The sequence below is a fragment of the Anthonomus grandis genome, chromosome 22 (assembly GCF_022605725.1).
Source record: "Anthonomus grandis grandis chromosome 22, icAntGran1.3, whole genome shotgun sequence".
In the NCBI taxonomy this organism is placed as follows: domain Eukaryota; kingdom Metazoa; phylum Arthropoda; class Insecta; order Coleoptera; family Curculionidae; genus Anthonomus; species Anthonomus grandis.
In genome coordinates this window covers 43,592,438-43,608,186 of record NC_065567.1, presented here as the reverse complement: position 1 = coordinate 43,608,186, position 15,749 = coordinate 43,592,438, and the positions used below count along the sequence as shown (strand labels likewise).

The window sequence follows — 15,749 nt, the reverse complement described above, 5'->3', positions numbered from 1 at the left end:
TGTTCCTCTCTGTGTTAGACATATATCGGATATTAAGAAATTTAAAAGAGAATTAAAGTCGCTTTTATTGTCTAAGGCATATTATAACCTGGATGACTTTTTTAATGATAGGTTTTAACCTTGGACATGTTGGAAAGTTTTCTTTTTTTCCTTTTTTCTTCTCTAGTTTTGTCAACAAGTTTACCTTTATTTAGTAATTGATTGTTTTATTTAGTTATCTTTAATTTAAGTATGTTCAAAAAGTTATGTCTTCTTGTGTTTAATTTTGTTCATTGTTTTGTCAATTTTTGAAATTGTATTTGTGTTTTGTTTTTTTAGCTTGTAGGATGCTTGTACACAAGATTATTCTTACGTAATATAGCACATTTTCTTTCTTTCTTTCTTTCTTTAACTCAATTTAGTCAATAAATATACAGAACTCTGTCAACGAGTCAATTCACGTCACGGCAGCCTAGCGAATAAGTCGTGTTTATGTTTGTTGCAAAATGTTTGACAAAATGATAGTTTTTCGGCTAATTAATTAGAAGTTCATTGTTGAAGGTGCTTTGTACTTATAAGTATATTTACGGTGATATTATTATACGATCGTAACAGTTTTTGGTTCCTCTCATTTTGCCTACTGCTGTGATTGATCTAGCAAAACTAACGAGTCACCTGTCCGCAATGCCAATTGTAGTTAGTTATCACATGTTTTGTACAGGGTGTGCCAACAAGGTGTATGGCTAAGATAGCGCCTTAACTATACGAGGTAGAGCAAATAGTTCTACAGCAAAGTTGTAGGGTTGATAAAAACCTACGAACTAAACATATTTTTATGTATACTGTATGTGTCACAAAAAAATTACTATAAAATATGATTTTTTTTTAAATGGTACGCCCTGTATATTATGGTACTAAAATGTGAGGCAAAAAGAGGCTTTACTTTGGTATAACGTTTTTAAAATTTCCTTGCGGCGTTGCAGCGTAATTAATTTTTTTATGTTATTTTTTGCCTTTTAGAGGGTTCGTTTAAAAAATCATAATTAACTTAAAATTTATTCTGCGCCTATGAAACTTGTACCACAGTTAGTCTAGGGTACCTCCTCTAGGCTGACTATGATAATTTGTAATTTTTTAATACAGAGTGTTTTTAAAGAACTTTCAAACTTGCTGAAATTAAATACGCAATATCTCAAATTTTTCAAATGGAACACCCTGTATATTTTTATCTAATTAAGTTTGTCCTTCAAATACCTTCATTTTTTATTCAATATGTCCTCTAGCTAAACCAAGTACTTTTTGAGATATTTTAACTTTTCTGTAAAATACTATGCATAAAACTTAAAAAAAAAAAAATTCTTTAAGTTTTGATCAAGATTGCTTAGAAACATTGGTTTAAACGTCAAATAATAATTATCAGATTATTAGTTTTATGACAGCAGTAGACAAGATCAATGTTTTTTCTTCAAAAACCATTTTGGAAATTATTATCAGTGAGTTAGTTAATCGAATTTTAATTTTTATTGTTCATTTTGTAATCAATATGAATTTTCCTCGTGAGGAATATGTTGATATGATATATGCCCTTGGAGCTGCTGAAAGAAATAGCCTTTTGGCATCTAGAATTTATGCGCAATTTTATCCTGAAAGGAGACATCCTCAAGCACAAGTGTTTCCAAAACTAAAAGAAAGCATTTTGATAACCGGTGGATAGGGAGAGGTGGGCCGTTCCCTTGGCCCGCAAGGTCCCCAGATTTGACCAAACTGGATGTTTTCTTGTGGGGAGATGTGAAGGAAAAAGTCTATCAAACAACTCCTACCACAAGTGAAAATATGAAAAATAAAATTCGGGAGATTTTTCAAACAGTTACGCCAATTATGTTGGAAAAGGTTAATGACTCATTCTTAAAAAGGGTAAACGCTTGCGTACAAAATTTAGGAAGTCATATTGAACACAATTTATAATAATTGTAATTGATCTTTAAAATTTATATTAGTGTAACGATGTACATTTACGCAAAAATACGTAAGTACCCACCTAGTATGTAATTTAAAAATTAAATAAGAGAAACCTCTTTTTCTCCGAAAACTTAAATATTAACTTATACTTTTGATATTATTTTTAGTAAGCCTAGATAATTTGATATCATTTTGGTTTATGAATTATTGACGTACGAACGAAAGTAGGGGTGGGGGAAGCTATTGAAAGTGGAATCATTAAAATCGCTGTAAATTCTAAACTACTCATTTGATTTTAGCAATTCAAAATTTATTTACTAGATAAATGTAGCTGCTTTAAAAGTCTGATATCATCACTACTCTATAGTTTCTAATAAAAGCGCCGGAGAACGCAATTTGTAATTATTCCAGTTTTTTTCATTTTGCTCTAAAAATTCAAATCAATTGGTATACTTTTGACATCATATTTAAAAAGTAAATAAAATTTGCAAAAGTACTGTGAAAACCGCACGATGATATCTTTGCTCGTTTTAAAGCTATAACGAATTAAATTTTTTTACGCACCGAGCCTAAACTTACGTACCGCCTAAAAATCTCTAATTAGTATTACCACAACTAGGATACCATGATGTTGTCATAATTAATAAATTATTAAAGTAATAATACCTATGTATCACAGAATAACTGGAAGTTTATGTGACTTTCTTAAGTCGAATAATTTTATTAACGAATTTCTTTTTATATTTAAATTATGGTCCTGAAAAGGACCGATTTTAAACCCAAAGATATTTGGTATTTAATGCCTCGATAGGTCTTCAAACTGCTTTCCATCACATTCCAAACAAGCTTCCAATCTTTTTTGGGTGGATAAAACTGCTGTTTCGATTTTAGCAGCTGATATTTCATTTATTGCACCGCGGATTCTGTTTTCCATATCCTGTCTTGTTGTAGGTGGAGTTTGGTACACAATATCTTTTAAACGACCCCATAAGTAAAAGTCTAGGCATGTTAAATCAGGTGACCTGGCCGGCCAAGGATATAGACTCCCCCTTCCGATCCAGCGCCCTTGAAAGTAATTATTTATATGATGCCGCACCAAACGGGAAAAATGTGCTGGGCACCCGTCCAATTGGAAATACATGGTCTGTACTTCCAATGTCAAATCTTCCATTAAAATAGGCAAGGAATTTGTTAAAAAATGCAAAAAAACATTACCGGTTAATGTGCCATCAAAAAAATAAGGACCAATCATTTTCATTCCGATAATGCCACACGATACGTTTACACTCCAGCGGCCTTTGTGCTGGACTTTTTGCATCCAATGAGGATTTTCAACCGACCAATAATGCATATTATGCCTGTTGACTTTCCCATCGCTATACAAAAAGTGGCTTCATCTGTCCACAAAATCTGTGACAAAAAATCCCTGTTTTCGCGAATCATTGCTAGTATCCATTTACTCCTATAGGTCTCCTCCAGTCTATTGTTTTTTTTTCGTAAATTCGGAAAAATTCCTTTCAAAATATAGTAGAATGTTTGTCGTGACATACGAAAGTACTCGTGCAATTTAGCAGGATGTTCTTTTAATTCTTTAAAAAGATGATGGAACTCTTCATACGATTGCCTACTTTGATTAAGTTTATGTATCCATAATCTTTTACGTTTACACCTTGCTTTAATAAACATATATTTTAACGACGTATTTTCCAAAAGTAAATATTTATGAAGAAAATTCATCATTCACCAATGAAAACTGAAATGCAACTGATAGCAGTGCGGTGGTCGCACTGTGTGTGAACACCTTCGATTTCACAAGCAAGCGATGATAGTGGATTAGAGCATCACCTAGCGTAGCACAGCATCACATATCAAGCAGTGTGACTACACTAAGTATTATAACTTTTTTTTTAATAATTTAATGTAATGTTTTCTTTTGATTTTAACCTTTTTCTGGATGTGTAATGTCACTTTTGACTATTTTAACTTTTTATGTAATTGTGGATTATAATGGATATTTTTGAATTTTCGTTATCTAGGTAGTTAGCAATATTTTTTTGTTAAATAGGCCGAGATTATAACATGCACTTTGCGTCTATTTTTATTGGATAACCAAGTTTTGATTTTGAAGTTTTTTTTTTGATAATATGCTAGTCTTGGCTGGTCAATAGAAAATTTTATTTTCTTTATAGGCCTGCAAGGAAAGGGACATTTTTTTCTATAAAGGTGTTTCCCCAACAGCGAAAATATTGTTGATTTGTATTTTCTACATCGAACGGACCTGGTTTTAGCCTAGATGATCGTAGTACATCAATCCAATCGGAAGGAGTTTCTATTTTTGATTAACCAAACCAAAATCTTTGTCACACTCCATGTATGAGTGACCACGTATTGGAAACGTCATCTGACCCTCTTCGAAATTGTCTTCTAAATGCGGTCTGTTTTCGTGACTTCCCCTGACATCCTCGGGAGCTCCCCCACCGTGGGTAGTCAAATTAGTCTGTATTGTTTGTATTCTCCGGGGAGTGATTCCATGCAATGAGATAACTGCCTGAATATCAGTTATATTCTCATTCTCTAAATTACATCTTACTCTGTAAGTATATGAAGCGTCGTTAAAGTTGGGTACTTAAGCTTCAGCAAATCTGGATCTTCACCTCTGGACAGGCACGACTGTTATCAGATCAGCTAGATAAAAGTTTTGTTCGTCGAAGAGTTCAAAGTTATTAAACATTTTGAAAATTCTTTTCTATTACAATCACTAATCACTGAGAAACACTTGTAATACAAACGTTACAAGTGACAATCAGGCCCAGTTTCATGACTTTATTTCTTCGTAACATCCACCATTCTTCCATGTCGTTTACGTTTTTTCGTTTGTTTATCTATAGCACAGGAATACTTATTATTTAGCACATCTAACCACACTTTCATACTAATTATTCATACAAGAAACAACCACACTTCCGCGTCATCCTCCACCCAGTCAACGCGTGGTTGTTCTCGTCCTTTCCTATCCTCCGGATTCCTTTACTTGACCCTTTCCTACCCCTTGCCGTTAGTTACAACGTGCATTTCAAAATTAAACTTTGTGAAAGCTTCGATCCCACTTCCGCGTCATCCTTCACTCCATCAACACGTGGTTGTTCGTTCTTCCTATCCTTTAAATCCCTTTCCCAGACCCTTCCCTACCCTTGACGGTGGTAGCTGATTCTATTCACGCCGGTAATCAGGTCGGATGCATCGTGGGGGAGGCGACATCGTGGATTGTAAAATTTCTAATTATTAATGATTTAATATTGTGAAAGTGTCGATTCGGGGAACATATTTAACGGCTTTCCCGAATTTCCAAATCGTGCTGGAAATTGCCTCGTAGCAGCGACATCAACTGAACAAGAAACAACACTCTCATCATTATTCTAAATTACGCATGGACTTTCATCGATATTCCCATTTATTTAGGTACCAAAAGATGCAGCACTTTAAAAGAAAAAAATTGATGTATAAAAATAAATTTGTGAAAAAATGTACTCATCGTTTTTTTGTGCTCTTCATTTATGAATATCATAAATTCACAGAAAAGAAAAAAAATAATTTTATCATACTTAGAATTTAATTAAACCAATAGCAGTATCTGAAATATTTTCAATTTATTTTCCCATCAAGTCTATCTGGTCCATTTGAACCTTTTGTTAGTAAATTCGAGTCCAAAGACATTGCAATAAATAATTGTAAATCTTTAACTCAGAAGATCGAAAATAGATCCAACCAAAAAAAGAGAGAACATAACTCTTAATATTTTACTAAGTGTGGAAAAATAAAATACAATAATTTCTTTAAAAATAATAGAGAATTACATAAAAACATCAATTAATCAAATGTTCAAACAACCCCCCAATAACAGCTAAACAATATCCTAACCGATAATAAAATTCATTTCTAACGTTACTAAGTTGATATTGGGAAATTTTATTACATTCTAATGAAACAGCGTTTTGTAACTGGTTTAGATTCTCAAATTTTATACTTTTATAAATGACACTTTTTAAATGACCCCACAAAAGTCCAAATAGGTTTCAGCTGTTAGGTTATAGTCCATAAAAAAGGGTCCAATGATATGGTGTCCGATAATTCCCACGAATACATTTGTTTTCTGGGGATATTGTGTCCGAGTATGAACAAAGCGATGTTCACTTTCTTGGCTCCAATACCGGCAATTCTGAACATTTGGTTCATTGTTGAGGGTAAATGTACATTCATCGGTAAAAAAAATATTTCTTAAAAAATTCCTATCATTATTTGCTTTTTCCATCATTTCAAAACAAAATGCCATTCTTCGCTCTTCATCTCCTTCCTGCAGCTCTTGATGTTTTTCGAATTTATACGAATAATATTTGTTTTTTTAAACTGCGCAATACCGTTGTATGATGTTTATTTACCTCTTGCCCAAGAACCCTCGTACTAACCACCTTGTTTTCCTCCACACTTAGTAGAATATTAAGATCTCTGTTCTCTCTTTCTTCGGCTCTATTTTCGATATCCTGAGTTGAACATTTACAATTATTTATTACGGTACCTTTGGATTCGAACTTATTGACAATACGTTTAATAGTTGAACGGAATTTTTAAACGGAAACGTTGTTGGATGGAATGGGCTTGGTGGGGAAATAAACTGAAAACATTTCAGATACTGCTCTAAAACTGTTTCCCGCATAATGCCACTTAATTATGGCTATTTTTTTGTCGATTGAATAATTCATACTTGTTTTCAAATATCGACTGTCACTGATTTATTGACACTTTTCCTGACGTCAGTGACAATATTCATTTTACTGGTGCCCGTTTGGTTTTACCTGAACCGAAAATTTGCTAATTTTGCAATTACTTTTAATTAAATAATTCAAGATTCGCTTATTAAAATTTTTTGAAACTTTGCACGAGGGTTTGCCAGATTGGTCTCTTCAAAAATGTATCTTACATTTATTCTATAAAATGTACAGGAAAGTCAATAATTGACCCCCTTAAAATTTACATGGGATTTTTTATGTTTCGGTCGGCGACGCACCATCCGGTATATATACGGTGTCATCAAGTGGTGTATTGGACCCCACCTCTTGAAACGAATATATGTGTTTTCTAGGGAAATGTTTCTCAGAACCAGGACCTGAATAGTAACCTTGAAGGTTCGCAGTCTGGTCAGCCTTCTAGATCTTTTTTGAGTTTAGTATTCCATTGCGGGCACATCAAGTTAAATTGCCTATACCTTTTTCGCTTAATAACAATTTATTCATTACGAATTAATATTCGTTTATTCTTTTTTTTTCTCACACGAATTAATCGAGCCGGTATTTTAAAAAAGGCATTAAAAATAAAATTTCTTTTTCATCCACAGCCTGAATGCAATTTTTATTAGCGACCCTTACAATTTAAGAACTTATTACAATCACAATTTAAATTAACAGCTGCCCAATAATCATATTACCTAAATAAAGTTTCCTATCATCTAATTAACAAATATATCTTTAAAATTTAATCTGAAGTAGGCGTCATATACAGTTACAGTCTGTAACCAGTTATTAAAAGGTGAATAATTAAAGTCATTAATATGTCAGTATCCGGCCAATACAAATGTGGTTATTCCCAATCGTGTAGATTTTATAACATCTAAAAGGTGCAAACCGATCGATTTTACTATACATATAGTTAATACATATAGTTTATACATTGAAGGATATCACAAGATTGTAGGATACCAAAGTTCTTGGAATGCTGTTTTCGGAACATTAAAAACATAATTAATATAAACATACTTAAAAAAAAGATACTAAACAATTAAATCGACTCTTCAGCATTTATCCGATAAGATAAATGTATTTCATTTTAAGTTACAGACTCTTACCAGATTTTACTGAATATGCACTGAATACCTAACAAACATGCAAGTTATTTAGAGAGACAAAAAAGGGCAAAATATTGGAAGAAAACTTTTTTTTATATTTGTCTTTTTTAAACATTTTTTTTGCCTAATTTAGTTTCGTGTTGCTATTTTCATTTTCTTAAAATGCTGGTTGATGTCACTTTAAAGTATTATCTCAAAACTATTATTTAATTTAAAACTTAAAAAAAGCAATTCAAAGACTCGGGCACTGGACATATACATGAGATCTGAAATTAAGTTGTGCAACGGTGTTTCCTTTTTTAAAAAATAATTAACTTTAATTTTAATAAAGGTCCTAAAATTTTATTTCGCAGCTTAGGAAACTATTTATCTACAGATAATTTACTACATTGTTCCTTTAATTTTCTTATGTTATTGTTAGGATGCCCATAAGCTAAAATTAAATTTGAATTTACAATATCATAGAGACATTATTTACACTATAACAATTGTACGACTTTTATAAACTATTAAGTATTTTTTTGGGCATCACGAAACTATTTAAAGATTTTTGACTAATAATCCTAAAGCCGATTTCTGACCCTGCAACTTCTCAGAGTGACTTTGTCGCGTTATAAGGTTGTCTTAAGATCCTATTTATTTGGCGCACTTCTTTCCAAAGATTGTAATTCGAAAGTGGTTTTTGTTCAAGAAAAAATTAATCAGATGATGTCAACGTTTTTTCTATCACTTACAGCCTATTAGCAGAATCGGTATCAACCAAAAATTTAACTTATAAAATCCATAAAACACTTATTGAAATATACTATATAACTTGTCGAATGGAAATCCTAGCTGTCTGCAATACGTTAGGTCGTATGACACTCATTTTTATTACTTCTTTATGTTTTTTAATTTAATTTTTAGTAGGAATAAAGGTGAACAATATATAATGTATTTTTTTTAATTATCTTGACGTAGGTCTATTTATTTTACATTTATACAATTTTTTTAAATTAATATATCAATCTTAGGTTGGTGCGACAAAATCGCTACGGCAAAGTTACAGTTAGTCAGAAATGCCCTTAATAGGATATAAATTTATATTGATATAATAAACCATTTGTGTCAAATCTTTTGATATTAAAATAATTTGACTTGTTCAGTATATACAAAATAATGATTAGCTGCTTGAACTAGAAGAGCTTAACAATACATCACTAAAATCGAGCACTGAATGAAAGACTAGTGCAATATAAAAATTAATGAGTTCAAAATAATGAGATTAAAAAAATGACTACAATAGATTACGCATCGAAAACGGAATATATATTTTTGGATATATTGGCTTAAGAAACTATACTATTTTCTTACCAAAACCCTTTCTAATAAGTGAATTATTGATAATTTAGTTTTAAGCATCTTTATCTACTAGCGTTATATATTTTCATTGTTACCTAAATTTTTGTATTTGATATTCCTAAAAAAATTGCAGGCTCAATTTAAAAGCGAAATGGCAAACTTCGCCTTTTGTTACATTTAAGTAGGATATCATCTTTATTTAAAAATAAATTTAAGCTCTCCAAACTCGTACGGCCAAAGGATTCTGTTCATTGTTCATAAAAGCTTAAAGTTGATGCAAGTAATCTCAATCGTATGTAAATGAGTGAACAAATATTATGCACTAAATATCCAACATTTAAGACTGTCTGGTAACCGGAATTCCTTCTAAAGGTGGCTCACGATGAGTTGCAGGAATAAATTCTGCTGCTTCAGGGTTCAGCTTAGAATTAGTCACGTTACCAGCATTCTCGGACCTTAAAAATATTAATAAAAAAAACTATTATTATATTATTATTATATTTATTCCACTAAATACATAGGAAAATCACATGCAATATAAAATTTTATTTTGACCTGGTTTTCTAAATAACAGAAAAAGAATAAATTACAGAGAACAAACCAAAATAAGTAAATTTCAGATCACTGGACATGTTAAGTTTTGCTAAGATTTTATTATTTCTTGGCAATTAATAAATATTTTCGCTTATGTATATGCTATGAACGCATTTTCCATATTTTAAGGTATGAAGTGGTTTTTATTACCAAATATACTGCGAAATAGTTATAAACTTAAAGATATTATTACATGCAGGGAGACAATTTAAAATGGCTAGTTTTTTTGTTAAAATAGTTCGGCATACTAGGTTGTTTCTTAAAAATATCAGATTTTAGGTTGCCTCAGGCAAAAAATTCAAGAGGCGATAGGTCTGTCTAGGAGTCCGTTCAAAAGGACTTCTTTTTCAATCCATTGACTAGGATAATTGTTTTTAAACTAAATAAGTGTATTTATTGCCTAACTTAAACTATATAATGAGAGGCACCTCGTCGTTTGTACGGCTATTGCGTATCCTTCTATAAAGACTCGTGGGTTGTTGATATTCTAGTAACCACAGGTTTGTTTAGTGCCGATTAAAATAGAAAGTGCACTGATTACTAACGCAAATATTTTTGATAAGCCGAGCTTTTACAGTAATTTTAGCTGTCAGGATTTCACAAAATGTAATTCTTCTTAATCAATCTATATATATAAAAGAGTTTGTCCTGACTGACTGACTGACTCATCATCGTAGAGCCCAAACTACAATAGCTAGAAACTTGAAATTTTGCCAACGGGTTCCTTTTATAATGTGGGCACCGGATAAGAACAGACTTTTCGAAATAAGGGGTAAAAAATGGGAAAATTGTTACCCGTAACCTCGAGAACTAAGGGGGCGTGGCTTCAGAATTTGAACGGAGACTGCTCGCACCAACGAGTCGCAGGCATCAACTTAAGAAAAAAAAATTAACTGCAACAATGTTTTTTTATAATGTAGGCCTCGGATACGAACGAACTTTTTGAAATTCCACCGATAAGGGGTGTTAGCGATATGATAAATATCGCATAGCGGCATAAAACTGATTAATAAATATGATTGAAAAAGTGCCTCTATATTATTTATATTTTGGTAGATATAACAACAAGGCAGGTCCATGCGAGACTGATACCCGAGAGGTGACTCGACTCAGACTTACCGCTCGCTCTGCATCTAACGAATCATTTTTAAGATTATTTGTGTCTTGGTTTTATGATAATTATATTATATTAATCGCGCCCCTTGACCTCAAGAAAAACGTCGTGGCAATTGTGGGTTGCATGTTCTATCAATGAGGCGAGGCTTTGGATTTTATTTTTGTGTATTGTGGGTTGCATGTACAATCATTGAGCCGTGAGTTATGTGATGCGACCAGGCCAATAACCCCGATGACCGGATAATCCTGCTTATTCATATAATATTATTTCATTATTATTGTATCGCAAAATAAACATTTATAAGTAGTATTAATTTCCATAATTAGTTTTACTTTTACTTATCTTTTAATTTTCGAGTAGTAAAGATCGTAGTTAAATAGATAGTCAACCCCTTTTTTTGTGCAGAATTATTTGAATAAATTTAACTTTTTAAAAAGTTAGTATTCATATATAATTCCATCACTCGTGGCTTCGGATTTTATTTTTGTGTATTGTGGGTTGCATTTACTATTATTGGAGGCCTTCTTCGACTGTTCTTTTATTTTTACGCGAGCAACGCCGCGGGCATTCAGCTAGTCTTTACTATAAAAAAATTATTACCAAACATTCACCTGTATTATAAAAAAGTGTTGCAAATAAATGCTATTTCTTGTGCAAATAATATCGAAATAATAAGCTTTCATGGTTTTACTTGGGAAGGTTAAAGTTTGTCCCTGTATGACCGAGGTTGTATTGGCAGGTATAGGTATAAAGAATGTTCAAGGACGCCACATACGAATATTAAAAATACTCAAATAAATTTTGTAGAATTAAATATAGCAAATAAATTTAATAATGAAGAAATAAATAGATTCAATACAATGGCACTCGCCTTGCCTGTGGTTAACCTCTTTTTATTATAAAAGAATCTAAAAAATTTGGGTCGGCAAAATATGCCAGGCTTACACCAACTTGATCGGTTGGCCGTTCATATAAGAAAGAATGCTAAACGTGTTACCTTCAATAAGAAACCCAAATGCAAATTCACCGGAACTTGAAAAATTACACTTAAAAAAATACAATATTGCCCGGAACCTCCCACCTAGTAACATGGCACTTCCTGACAAAATAAATCACTTTTTTAGATATTAAAGTTGATTTAGTGAATTTAAGAAGAAATATTTATACCGAAAAATCATAACATAATTAAATAAGTCCATCGAATCTACATTCTTATGAAAACAGGGATAATTAAAAATACGCTAATTCGATCTGATTTGAACAACTTGCTGGCATCTGCCCGATAAGATTACCATAATAAAGTCACATGAGTACCATTAACATGATATATAGGTTAGCGAATAGAAAACTACTACATAGGCATTATAAATGGCAACACCGCTTCTCGCCTACTTTCTCATTGTTAAGCGGTGCGGTGGATTCCGATCGTCTGATTTGCTATTTTCGGCACGGCACAACCAGCAGATCTGATTTTGCTGTGTGATTCCATACTGCACTGTTGAGTCTTAAAGCGCTATTTTATTTTTTTTTTAAATATATATCATTATGACTGTTTAAGCCATGGAAGGGCTATCCGCAAAAGTTCAATGGATTACATGGTTTTATGGAGGCAATTCGACAGTACAACGGAGGGATTTATTCTTAGTAAATTTTAAAAATTGACTAATTCCTTGTGCTAAAACTATTTTATATGTCGTGTCAAATTTTGAGACATCTTTTTGCCTCCAAGAATGTAGAAATTGTCACATCAAAGCTCAAGAACCACGCTATTGAAAGGGTCCAGGAGATAGCACGGCGGGAAAAAATGGTTTGCAATGCTTTAGTTTTGGATTCAACACGATCGAGCAAGCAAAAGTATTGAAGAGGAATTGGGTATGCACCATAAAACTGTGACGAGTATTTGGAAAAAATATGGATATAAATGTTTGAAATATTCCAAAACTTAGGAGATGTTTCCTGAAGACCAGTGCCGAAGAATGACAAATTAAAAATGAAAATTTCTTAAAAAATATTTTGTTTTAAGATGAGTCCTCTTTTCCATTTCATGGTAAACACAATCCTTTCATTGTCCGTTACTGGTCTCAGGAACGAGCACAGAAGTTTTTGGTTCCTTACTGAGTACCGTCAAAAGTTGAATGTTTGGGCTGGTATTTTGGACCGTATTATTGGGCCATTTTTCATTGATGGTACTTTGAACGCGCGAAGTTCTTCCTGCCGTTCAACTCCTCCCTGATTTAGACCTGGGATTCTATTTTCAACAAGATGGCTGTCCTGCTCATAATGCGCTTACACTCTTAGGGTAAAAGAATTTTTAACAAATACTTTTCCTAACCACCTAGTGGGGCTGGCAATATTAAATGCCCTCCAAAATCTCCCGATTTGTCACCACATGACTTTTATTTGTGGGGTTATCCTTGAGAGGACTTGAGAAACAAAATTGGTGAATCTGCCCATTCCATTTTACCTCAAACTCTTTCGAAAGGAAGAAACAGCTTTTACGATTGGCTAACCTTTTGTTTAGCTAAAGAAGTAGTTCTTTTTGAGCCTTTTATTTAAATAATTATTTGATAGGTTTATTATAGCTATTTGATAGGAGTTTTATTTTCTATTTTTTTATAATGTTTACATTCTATTTTTATTAGTTTATATTTTATTTTATTAAAAACAACGCGTTGATTTTCAATATGCTATGCACAGCATAAATAATTATAATTACCAATCTATGTGGGTTTTACACATGTAATTCCTGCATTGGAAGAATATTATACCAATGTTAAGTAATATTTTTTTTAATGTTTGATTTTAAATTTTTTAAATTATTTGAAATTTTAAAAATTTGGTTTTCAATGGATTCAGTGATAAGCGGATTGATGGTATTTTCCAACATATCCAAATAAATGTCTCCATTTAAATTTCCGTTAATAAATAATGGCCCAATCACTTTATTTCCTAAAATGCCTGCTCATACACATTAATTTTTTGAGGGTACTGGGTATGGGCAACATTTTGAACACTTATTTAAATAAAAACTAATATTTTCATGTTTTTTTTTTCTATCTAAACAAATTAAGATAAACAAAGATTTTTCTAATTTTCTCGAAAACGAATCGATCGATTTAAAAAAATCAAACGTCAAAATAAAAGACTTTGAAAGACCTTTTAAACAAGCTATTACTCGATACCCCTTGCCGTTTAAAATTTTTAAGGGGATGACCCTGGGGGGCAATGGGTGAAAGGGGGTGAAGTAATTTTAGGTTAGAAAGTTGTTCCCCTTGACAAACCTTTTGACGTATTTCGGCGTTTTTTTTAAACAGTGGTTTTCGATAAATCCATGGTGGGAAGTTTTCAAATGAATACCCTGTATATACTAACTTGCTTAAAAAACTAATATGGCTGGGAAAAACTGCACTATTTTTCGTTTGGCAAAAAAAGTTAATGTTTCAAAAATGTCATTCCGCTAGTGTTAAAAATAACAGATGCAATTAGTAACAAATATATTTTAAAACAACCCTAAAATATTCAACTTACCAAACCCTGGATTATAAAAACACTCAAAATAAGAAATGATCTTTGCCGTATTAATAGTGTTGACAATATGAACATTTGTAAAATACATACCCTGAATTGGAGTTCTCATTGCTCATAAAGGCAATACATTCTTCCATTAAAGCTTCCTCTTCTAATCTTTGCATGACCTTAAAAAATATATATTCAATAAAATTCATCATTAAACAGTTTTGAATGCTATTGGAACATATAAAATATAATTAGGGCGGGTTGGGAATGGCGGGATGACTTTCCTCCACAAATAAAAATGTCAATCTTTTTGTTAAGAGTTCTGCATTTCGATGAGTTAACTCATCATCATCAGACTCTAACATTTATTTTTGCTTTTGAGAGAAATCACATTAATATAACAAACAATAAGTCAACATTAAAAGATACAACAAAAATTAACGAAATAACAATTAAAAGTCGAAGTTATACATTACCTTACACTACATAGCTTTGATGTTTACACGAAAAACAATAATTATAACAAAATTAACAAATAGTTAAAGGCGCGATAACATTTTCTTAAATAATATCCTCTCCCCGCGCTACTGTAGTATTCTGTGGACGTTCAATAATAATTCGACCTTATTCGCCTTTATCGTTATAGATTTATCTTTCAATGTTTAAACCTTAGTTTTAACTGCGTTTACTAGATGTCGCGCCTTATACTATTTATTAATTTTATTATCATAATTATTGTTTTTCATGTAAACATCACAACTATGTAGTGTAAAGCGCCCCTCACACGATCAGTATTACTGACAGTATTTCAAATACTGATCGTGTGAAGGCAAATACTGATAGACTGTCAGTCGTGAATGAATGACTGATGTGATTTTCGGAATCCTGAAAATCACGTCAGTCATTGGGGGCGGAGCTAAAAGATTGATGAAAATACTGCCCGTGTGAGGGCGAGACTGTCAATCATTCCAACAGTCGTCAGTCTGAATTGCATCGTGCACCGTGCAGAGACAGAAGCAGAGATAAGTTGAGTACTCTGCGCAATGGAAGAAACTTAGGAAACGACCGCTCTGAGCTCGATAGCTTCACCTTGTGTGAAGCAGAAGAAAAAGGAAAAAATATATTTTAACGCAATTTATAGACCTATATAGGTCTATGCCCGAATTGTGGAATTCAAGTGTATCTGAATATTGTGACACAGATAAGAAAAGAAGAGGATATAAAGCTCTGCTTAAAAAGAGCAAACCGAATGGGACCATTGACGATGTAAAAAAAACAAATCAATACGCTAAGAAGCCATTTTAGGCAAGAGTCATATAGTAACTAATGCTTAATTTCACTTATAGT

General features: G+C 32.3%; 1 protein-coding gene across 1 annotated transcript in view; it reads right to left on the bottom strand.

Annotated features, from left to right (window-relative positions):
- Positions 1–7,309: 7,309 nt before the first annotated feature.
- Positions 7,310–15,749, bottom strand: part of LOC126748415 (polyadenylate-binding protein-interacting protein 2B) — a 50,321-nt gene continuing 41,881 nt past the window's right edge. Inside the window, exons 3-4 of the mRNA XM_050457650.1 lie at positions 14,505–14,581; positions 7,310–9,630 (exon numbers count right to left, since the gene is read on the bottom strand). Of these exons, the coding sequence (XP_050313607.1) occupies positions 9,513–9,630; positions 14,505–14,581 (195 nt within the window). The 3' untranslated portion in view covers positions 7,310–9,512. The remainder of the gene's footprint in view (positions 9,631–14,504; positions 14,582–15,749) is intronic.